This window comes from Carassius carassius, chromosome 37 (assembly GCF_963082965.1).
Source record: "Carassius carassius chromosome 37, fCarCar2.1, whole genome shotgun sequence".
Taxonomy (NCBI): domain Eukaryota; kingdom Metazoa; phylum Chordata; class Actinopteri; order Cypriniformes; family Cyprinidae; genus Carassius; species Carassius carassius.
Window position 1 is genome coordinate 28338352 of NC_081791.1, and position 10000 is coordinate 28348351.

At 44.3% G+C, this 10000-nt stretch overlaps 3 protein-coding genes across 16 annotated transcripts in view; 1 reads left to right on the forward strand and 2 right to left on the reverse strand.

The window, feature by feature from the left end:
• psmb6 (proteasome 20S subunit beta 6) overlaps nucleotides 1–1655 on the forward strand; it is a 6991-nt gene extending 5336 nt beyond the window's left edge. The window contains exon 6 of the mRNA XM_059528531.1: nucleotides 1444–1655. Within this exon, the coding sequence (XP_059384514.1) occupies nucleotides 1444–1571 (128 nt within the window). The 3' untranslated portion in view covers nucleotides 1572–1655. The remainder of the gene's footprint in view (nucleotides 1–1443) is intronic.
• Nucleotides 1656–2370: 715 nt separating this feature from the next.
• Nucleotides 2371–4974, reverse strand: LOC132117809 (platelet glycoprotein Ib alpha chain). The gene is made up of 3 exons (XM_059527116.1): nucleotides 4951–4974; nucleotides 4186–4470; nucleotides 2371–3129 (listed from the first exon to the last, which is right to left on the reverse strand). The coding sequence occupies exons 2-3, from the start codon at nucleotides 4460–4462 to the stop codon at nucleotides 2513–2515; spliced, it is 894 nt and encodes a 297-aa protein (XP_059383099.1). The 5' UTR covers nucleotides 4463–4470; nucleotides 4951–4974; the 3' UTR covers nucleotides 2371–2512.
• Nucleotides 4975–6984: 2010 nt separating this feature from the next.
• si:ch73-375g18.1 (kinesin-like protein KIF1C) overlaps nucleotides 6985–10000 on the reverse strand; it is a 24815-nt gene continuing 21799 nt past the window's right edge. Inside the window, exons 23-25 of one of the 14 annotated variants that reach the window (XR_009425920.1) lie at nucleotides 7854–10000; nucleotides 7699–7727; nucleotides 6985–7659 (exon numbers count right to left, since the gene is read on the reverse strand). The exon at nucleotides 7854–10000 is cut by the window's right edge and continues 734 nt beyond it. Coding sequence is in view for 1 of the 14 variants with exons in the window: in XM_059528533.1 (XP_059384516.1) it covers nucleotides 9832–10000 (169 nt within the window). In the remaining 13 variants the exon portion in view is untranslated. The other 13 variants (XR_009425917.1, XR_009425923.1, XR_009425925.1 and 10 more) reach the window with 13 other exon arrangements.

The following is a 10000-nucleotide window of genomic DNA, read 5'->3' on the forward strand; positions in this document are numbered from 1 at the left end:
CGTCCGTGTGTGTGTGTGTGTGTGTGTCTCACCGCTCCGTCCGTGTGTGTGTGTGTGTGTGTGTGTCTCACCACTCCGCCCGTGTGTGTGTGTGTGTGTGTGTCTCACCGCTCCGTCCGTGTGTGTGTGTGTGTGTGTCTCACCGCTCTGTCCGTGTGTGTGTGTGTGTGTGTGTCTCACCGCTCCGTCCGTGTGTGTGTGTGTGTGTGTCTCACCGCTCCGTCCGTGTGTGTGTGTGTGTGTGTCTCACCGCTCCGCCCGTGTGTGTGTGTGTGTGTGTGTGTCTCACCGCTCCGTCCGTGTGTGTGTGTGTGTGTGTCTCACCGCTCCGTCCGTGTGTGTGTGTGTGTGTGTCTCACCGCTCCGCCCGTGTGTGTGTGTGTGTGTGTGTCTCACCGCTCCGCCCGTGTGTGTGTGTGTGTGTGTGTCTCACCGCTCTGTCCGTGTGTGTGTCTCACCGCTCTGTCCGTGTGTGTGTCTCACCGCTCTGTCCGTGTGTGTGTGTGTGTGTGTGTCTCACCGCTCGGTCCGTGTGTGTGTGTGTCTCACCGCTCGGTCCGTGTGTGTGTGTGTCTCACCGCTCGGTCCGTGTGTGTGTGTGTCTCACCGCTCGGTCCGTGTGTGTGTGTGTCTCACCGCTCGGTCCGTGTGTGTGTGTGTCTCACCGCTCGGTCCGTGTGTGTGTGTGTCTCACCGCTCTGTCTGTGTGTGTGTGTGTGTGTGTGTGTCTCACCGCTCTGTCCGTGTGTGTGTGTGTGTGTCTCACCGCTCTGTCCGTGTGTGTGTGTGTCTCACCGCTCTGTGTGTGTGTGTGTCTCACCGCTCTGTCCGTGTGTGTGTGTGTGTGTGTGTCTCACCGCTCTGTCCGTGTGTGTGTCTCACCGCTCTGTCCGTGTGTGTGTCTCACCGCTCTGTCCGTGTGTGTGTGTGTGTGTGTGTCTCACCGCTCTGTCCGTGTGTGTGTGTGTGTGTGTCTCACCGCTCCGTCCGTGTGTGTGTGTGTGTGTGTGTGTCTCACCGCTCCGTCCGTGTGTGTGTGTGTGTGTGTGTCTCACCGCTCCGTCCGTGTGTGTGTGTGTGTGTGTGTGTCTCACCACTCCGCCCGTGTGTGTGTGTGTGTGTGTGTCTCACCGCTCCGTCCGTGTGTGTGTGTGTGTGTGTCTCACCGCTCTGTCCGTGTGTGTGTGTGTGTGTGTGTCTCACCGCTCCGTCCGTGTGTGTGTGTGTGTGTGTCTCACCGCTCCGTCCGTGTGTGTGTGTGTGTGTGTCTCACCGCTCCGCCCGTGTGTGTGTGTGTGTGTGTGTGTCTCACCGCTCCGTCCGTGTGTGTGTGTGTGTGTGTCTCACCGCTCCGTCCGTGTGTGTGTGTGTGTGTGTCTCACCGCTCCGCCCGTGTGTGTGTGTGTGTGTGTGTCTCACCGCTCCGTCCGTGTGTGTGTGCAGCGCTGTCTCTGGCCATGGAGAGGGACGGCTCCAGCGGAGGAGTGGTCAGACTAGCGGTCATCTCGGAGCAGGGTGTGGAGAGACAGGTCATCCTCGGGAACCAGCTTCCCAAGTTCTCCACCGTCTGAATCGGATCTGTGCTTCATCTGAACCTTACAGTGTTTCTCTGGATGTTTGCCACACAAAGTTCTAATAAACACGACTTCACTCGACCTGTTTGGTGTCTCGCTGCTTTATTCATTTACATTGATTTGAGTGGAATGGAACCAACTGAACAATGTTTCTGAGAATGTGAAATAATCAGAGTAGTCTTCTGTAGAGCTGCTTTAGCGCTGAAATGTTTAATTCTCATAACTCTTTAATTTTACAACATGAACAGTGATATTTTCTGTGCTATTACTGTAAAGATGCTTTGAAGTGCTCTGTCTCAAATAAAGCACTGAAGACATTAATGTAACGACTTTGAGAGCGTTGATTTTAACATTTTCATGGGTGACTTAAGAATTATAATTTTCCAGACCTCTATATGGATCTGGGAATCAGCCCAAAGAGGTCTTAAAAACTGTGTGAAAGTTTGTCCATTTTTAATATAATAATGGAATGTAGAAAAACTAATCTAGAAGCGTAATGAGATTCTGCATGAATTATACAAACTGACATCTGAAGATGATTAATATAGACGTATACGAGCACAGGTGAGATTACGAATAGGTTTCAGGTTTAACAACAATCGGACCCATTTTTACAAAATTTTATCTATTCATCAATGGTTTGAAGCTGTTAAACATTTGAACTGGACTAAGTCATGTCTGGTGAATTAATAAATGTAAATAAGGTAATAATTTGTTTTAATGGTCCGCTTTTGAGTTGGACTGTGTCTGTTTGGTTCTTGGACGGCTCAAGTGGGAATAAAATACTCTGTCCAGAATTTATACCAGATGTTGGTCCAGGTCTCATTGACCCAATACCTTTCAACGGAGGTCCATGATTTGGTGGAATCGAGCAGGTGGGCGTCTGTGGCAGTGTCCTGTAGAGCAGTCAGCATCTGAGTTGGGGAAATTGGTTTTACTTAGTTTGTCGGAAGAACACGAGGGGGGGGTTCAAGATCTGAAAGAATACAAAAGGGTTTGGTATATTGGTCCCCGCTGGGATGAGGGGGATCTGGTGGACAGAAGTCGCTCTCCTCCAGCTCAATGATGGGTCGTTTGAGCAGGTGAGGAGGTCCAGAACACACCACGGAGTCGGCGGCAGGAATGATGTCGTTCGGTCCGTCGTGCATGTAGATGTTGTGTTCCTGGTCATTCAGGAAGTTGTGGAGGTAACCGAGAGCACAGCTGCAGAGCCAGGGATTGTGGGTCAGGTAAACGTAAGGAAGCTCAGGTTTGGACGAGAAGAATCGATCGGGCATCAGCGAGACGCTGTTATTCTCCAGGTCGAAGGTCTTCAGGCCGCTGGAGGACACGTGCTCCAGGAGACGTGGAGGAAGCACAGGAAGCTTGTTCTGAGACAGATTAATGATCGCCAGACGCGGCAGGTCACTGAAGGTGTCGTTCTGAAGGGAACGAATCTGGTTCCTGTCTAAGTAGATCTCCATCAGACTGGGAGTGCAGCGGAACACCAGTCCTTCCAAACCAGATAACATGTTACCAGACAAACGCAAGACGCTCAGCTTCTCCAGCACTGGACCTGACAGAGACACACAGAGACATCTGTCACTTTTCCACTGCATGTTACGGTTCGGTGCGGTTCTGGGGTGCGTTTCCCAAAACCATAGTTGCTAACCAGTTAGGGAAATTGCATTGCAACCAACAAAGTTGCTAACTTAGTTAACAACTATGGTTTTGGGAAACGCACCCCTGTACGGTTAAAGGTACAATTTGTAAGATATTTGCAGTAAAATACCCAAAAACCACTAGGCTAGTGTTATGTATTTTGTCCAGCTGATTACTAACAATATCTCTAATGTTTTTAACTACTTGTAAATCATGAGAATATTCCCATTCTAAACAGTGACACGGGGCAGTGCTGATCTCACTTGTGTTTTACTCGACAGATGAGTTGTTTTGATTCGTATCTTTACAGAAAACGTATGCTATTATAAAGATCAACAAGATTAGTATTATGGGGCATACAGCCAATCAGTTACTAGTTCCTCTATATAACCTCGTCTCCTGCAAACCTGTGCACAGTCACATGTGAGTTCTCTCTTTAGCCCCCCACCTCCCCAGCACCACCTGCCTAGATCTGCTTGGGGGATCTACCTCTTTTCTTGAAGCAGCATGTCTTGATTTATGTTGTTTTGCAGAAGCACGTCATACTTGATCAGCTCCAGCAGCAGTGTAGCAGATCTAGTCCGCCAATAAAATGCTAGCTTTAGCCTGATAGCACTGAAAACGAACGTCACACCCTCCCTGCAATCGCCGTCCAAAGCCACACCCCCTGAACACATATCCACTCACAGACCAGAACACCAGAGACAACATTATTTACTACAATAGGCTTCATCAGCAGTACCCAATTCCAGCCCATTATTTCGAAGTTGTGTCATTCACCGGTGAGAAAACTTCAATACCAGGAAGAAAGAGTGGGTTGTTGATGTTTGTCTGCCATTCTTGGTCCTATGCCTTCCACAGAATTAATAAATACAGATAAATAGAGTAAATTCAGACCACGCAACAATGATTGCTAGACTTTCAACCAACATAACATCTATCTATCTATGTAGTGTGTGCTTCTGTTTACCAGACGGCTCCAGTGTGCTGATGTGATTGTGGCTCAGGTCCAGCTCATGCAGCTCTGTGAATCCAGAATACATGGACCAGGACAGAGAAGTGAACTGGTTTCCAGTGAGAACCAGGACCTGTGTGTCTGTGCGGATGCCGTGGGGAACAGCGGTCAGTCCCTGACTCACACAGCTGACACGCGGTCGATGATCCTGGTTCCTGTCGCTCTGACAGCTGCTGCTCGTGACCCCGAAGCACCGTATCAGGAGGAAGACCAGGATGATGAAGCATGGCATGATGAAGGCTGCTCAAAATGAAGACATTATTCAGCAAAACCGTGAACATATTTATCACAAGCTGTCTTTAAATGTAATGTTATGCTGTTCTTTTGAACTTTCTATTCATCAGTGCATCTTAAAAAATTAAATGTATCACAGTTTCAGAAATGTTTCTAGAGCAGTAGATCATCATATCATTCTGATTTCTGAAGATCATCTGACACTGAAGACTGGAGTAATGATGCTGAAAATTTGTTTAAATCCTGTCAGTAGATTGTGAACCACTCCTTACCTAGCCCACTATGAGTTCCCCAGCAGTCAAGGATTTTCAGAAAAGAGAGATTGAACAGTCGCCAATAGAGAAAAAATTAAAAGATTCCACCTTCTCCAGAATAGTTTGGGACCCCGCTATAGCTAACGGTATCAAGCTAGCGCTCAAAGAGCAACAAAGTACACTTGATTCGGTTGTGGCTGCAACTGTAAGAGAAGTAATAGACTGTACTGACCCCAGCACTCGTGATCTACACTTTGATATACAAACAACCAACGAAAGAGCTAAAAGCAGAAGTGTAATGGATCAACTGGGTGGGGATCATGTTAACTGTTAATGTCTCATTCCAGCAGATTTGGCAAAAGCGACTGCAAAGCTATAATGAAAAGATGTTGGTACATGGTAAGTGTGATTGGATCATATAATAATTGCTGTTAATAGTCTTCATCGTCTGGTTGACTACATCTTGTATAAATTTTTCTGAAAATTCATGTCATATGCACATAAACTGACAGTCACCTCTTATAAGCTAATACTAAATATTGTATAAACTTTTCTGTAAAGTTGTAGTAAAAGTTGGATTCAAACTCAAACCAATCATATTCAAAGTTGTGGATGTGTATTTCAGTCCTTACGCCAGAACTAGAGCATACTGACAGGTATGCATTGGTCTCCATCTACTGTCAAGTCAAGTCAGCTTTATTTATATAGCGCTTTAAACAAAATACATTGCGTCAAAGCAACTGAACAACATTCATTAGGAAAACAGTGTCAATAATGCAAAATGATAGTTAAAGGCAGTTCATCATTGAATTCAGTGATGTCATCTCTGTTCAGTTAAATAGTGTCTGTGCATTTATTTGCAATCAAGTCAACGATATCGCTGTAGATGAAGTGTCCCCAACTAAGCAAGCCAGAGGCGACAGCGGCAAGGAAACGAAACTCCATCGGTGACAGAATGGAGAAAAAAACCTTGGGAGAAACCAGGCTCAGGCATATATCAGTGCAAAAACAATCTTCAGATGATCAGGTAACCACAAATCCTATGAAAATTACCAACATATTTAAAGGTTTTTACACAAATCTGTACAAAACTGAAACCGATTTTATGAGTCAGTTTGTAAAGAGTACTTGGATAAATTAGAACTGCCTCGGATCACGCAGATGGATAAAGACTCTTTGGAGATCCTGTTAAGTTTGGAGGACCTTCATGAAGCACTAAAAGCCTTCAGAAGGGCAAATCACCAGGCCTAGATGGCCTTCCTCCTGAATTATATTTAGAAATATAGGATGTGGTAAGGACTCTCATGCTTGACTCATTTAATTTTGCAATCGAGTACAGTACATTTCATAGAGACCAAAAATCATGCTTCTTAAAAAGGGTAAAGATCCATTAGATTGCTCCAACTACAGACCACTATCACTCATCCCATGCTGGAAATAAAGATAATAAAAATGATAAATATAATTTTGGCCCGTTTGTGGCCAATTCTATTAGGGTCTGGAAAAGGGTGGACCGTCTGAGGGGGGGCACCTTTCAAATTTTGAAACAACACACCCTTATGGCACAACTTTAATTTTATATGTGGAAATCGGCCATTTATCCAGCCCTCTTGGTCTACATTGGGCATAAACACATGCAGTGACTTATATGATAACCAAGGACTCATCATATTTTGTCTTTTTTCATTTACGTTCTACTCTCAAGGCCTTTGGAGATTCCTGGGCATCCCCCATTTCCTCTCATCCTATGTTGGATTGGATCGCACCATCCTCTGGTAAGCCATCTGTTTCTCTAATATATAGAAAAACTTAATGATCACACTGAGCCTCTTTCTATTAAACCTATGGAATCGTGAATTAACAGATTTTGACTTATCTGTCAACTGGGAGAGAGAGGGTGTGGTCTAATCTAATCTTAACTTCTATAAACTTGGCTCATTGCTTTATCCATTTCAAAGTCATCCATAGAGCATACATAACTCCTTACAAGAGGTTTAAAATTAAACTGAAATCGAACCATAACTGTCATATCTGTAACACTGTATCATCAGGTTCTTTTCTCCAGATTTTGGGAATTTCCAATTGTTGTCAACCTGGTAGAAATCAAACATTTAGAAATCTTACCGACCCCAAACTCTTACACAATAATGCATCATTTTAAGTATTTCAAACAAATGCAGCCTTGGTGAGCAGAAGAGATTCTTTCATAAACATCTAGATATTTAAGACGTACAGACTTAACATCACCAGACACAAGAAACAGTCGTTTTTATACATTGTCCTTTATTGACATTTTGCAATTTTTAACCATTTTAAAACTCAAAAATAACTCAAAACCCAGAATAAAACAAACAGAAGCGCAGAAACAGAAGTGGCAGCTTGTGTCCAGTGAGACACTTGAGGTTCATCATGTTGGAAACAACATCAATGTCAACCTCAAACAAAACACACACACAGAGTGAACAGTGCACGTGTGTGTTTGTGCAAATGAACTCAGCGGATTCCTCGCACACATACATAACCGCACAAACACAAATTACTCAATGAAATCATAATCAAACTGAAAAAGGCAAATGAAACCAAACAAACGTCATATTACGGCAGGAAATAGTCTGCAAGTGTAAATAAAAGACATCGTCTTCATCATCAAAACATAATCAGCTGATTGTCCAGAAGTGTTAAAAGTCACAGTCAGAAAAGCTCCTGTGCTAGTTGAGTGATGTCATGTCTCACTGTAATAACTCTGCCCACCTGCCACACAGATACCATGATGAAGCAGAACTCAAGAACAGCCTCCCGTGTGTCTCTGAACATTCAAGCATTTTCTCTGTCTGACGGGATGCAGTGGGAATCTCCAATGAAAATTTCTGGTGAGGCTCTCCAGTGGGAATCTCCGGTGAGACTCTTCTTAAGAATCTCTAGTGGGAATCTCCAGTCAAGACTCTTCTTAAGAATCTCCAGTGGGAATCTCCGGTGAGACTATTCAGAGAGAGATTCTCCAGTGGGAATCTCCATTGAGACTCTTCTTAAGAATTTCTAGTGGGAATCTCCGGTGAGACTCTTCTTAAGAATTTCTAGTGGGAATCTCCGGTGAGACTCTTCTTAAGATTCTCCAGTGGGAATCTCCAGTCAGACTCTTCTTAAGAATCTCCAGTGGGAATCTCCAGTCAGACTCTTCTGAGAGAGATTCTCCAGTGGGAATCTCCAGTGAGACTCTTCTGAGAGAGATTCTCCAGTGGGAATCTCCAGTGAGACTCTTCTGAGAGAGATTCTCCAGTGGGAATCTCCGGTGAGACTCTTCTTAAGAATCTCCAGTGGGAATCTCCGGTAAGACTCTTCTGAGAGAGATTCTCCAGTGGGAATCTCCGGTGAGACTCTTCTGAGAGATTCTCCAGTGGGAATCTTCGGTGAGACTCTTCAGAGAGAGATTCTCCAGTGGGAATCTCCGGTGAGACTCTTCTTAAGAATTTCTAGTGGGAATCTCCGGTGAGACTCTTCTTAAGATTCTCCAGTGGGAATCTCCAGTGAGACTCTTCTTAAGAATCTCCAGTGGGAATCTCCAATGAGACTCTTCTTAAGAATCTCCAGTGGGAATCTCAGTTGAGACTCTTCAGAGAGAGATTCTCCAGTAGGAATCTCTGGTTGGAATCTTCTTAAGAATCTCTAGTGAAATTCTCCAATGAGATTCTGCAACGGGAGTGTCCAGTGCGATTCTCTGTTGAGATTCTGAGCATCTAGCATGACACACCACTGCAGCCTCACGCAAGCAGGACTGATTTAAATCTGCCACTCAAAAATAATGTTGAACTGGATCAAACGACTCTCTGTGGCACAAAGGCACAGGAATCATATCCCCAATAAATAGTCAAAATATTTCTGCCATCTGATTAAGTTTAAAACATCCATCATCAGCATGTTTACTCACAACTTAAAAAACCCTACATCAACTCTAAAACTCACACAACTTGCATCTTTATTCCACATGTCCATTACATTGACCTTTGAACTCTCCACATAACCTTCACCACCATCATCATCATCAGTGATTGACAGCTGTCTGTCATTTGCGTAAACACTTTTGTGTTTCTGATTTCTCTCCTCTAGTCTGAATCATTTCAGTGAATTATTTAATTCGGCTGATTTCAATGAACTGGTTCTTGATTTAAGTCATTCAGTTGTTATCATCTGGCTCAGTTTAATACACTAAAGACCATTACCGCAATACAATGAAAAAAAAAGCTGAAAGACTAAAATACAATTATATTCTGAAGGGTGAGTCAAATGATTCTCGCTGGTGATGAACAGCATCTGAACTGAAACCTTCCTTTAAGTTGTTTTGAGTTGCTCTGTTGTGAATCAGGTGAATGAATCATTATCAAGAACTGGTTCAAAAGAATCATATCCATGAATCAGGCATCAAAACTTCCTCCTGCATCTCAGATCTCTCACACAGTAAATCATCAGCGTCACACACACACACTCACACACTCCCATGGCATTTCCTTCAGTGATCTCTGAGGTTATTGGCATTTGAATAAGGCACATTGAGGCTGAACATACAAACACCCTAACTAATGCAAAACTAGTCCCAGGCTGAGTCATTGCGGAGAGGTATGTGATCCTGAACAGCAAAAACACACACAGACGGAGTAGTGACATGGTGCATTAACGGAGTTTGGGTCAGTTTGGGTTAAGTAGTCTCGGACCACCCATACAGAATATGAGTACTGCACTTAAAATAATGAGAGCTTTCCAAAAATCACAAGCTCTAATCTGATTGGAGGGTAAAGAGTCTGAAGGCCGGTTCACAACAAGAAAGATAACTATAACCCAATTGTGTAGATTCCTATCAAAACAGCTTGGCAAAAATTTGCAGAACTACAGTAAATGTGAGCGCTCCTTTAAAAATGAATATAAAACCATCATCATAGTAATTGTTCTCATAGCGAACGGGTCTTACCTGTCACTCAAACACTCTCTTCCTGTCTAAAGTGGGCCAGAATGAACTCTTTCTACTGATAGTCTGCCTACACGAGACTAACCCATCAAAACAACTCGGCTTGTATTCATGACATCATAAGTGAACGGCGGTAAAACAGCGGTCATGCACACATCAGATGGGCGTTTCTTTGCTTTTCAGGTCGGGGGCGCTGTACTGGCGTCTCATGCGCGGCGGGGTGACGTAGCCCTGCGGTTTTTGGTATTTGCCGTGCTGTTGATCCATGAGTGTGTGCGGTAGAGTCTGGTAGGTCTGGAAGGCGGGCCGCTGATGATTGACGTAC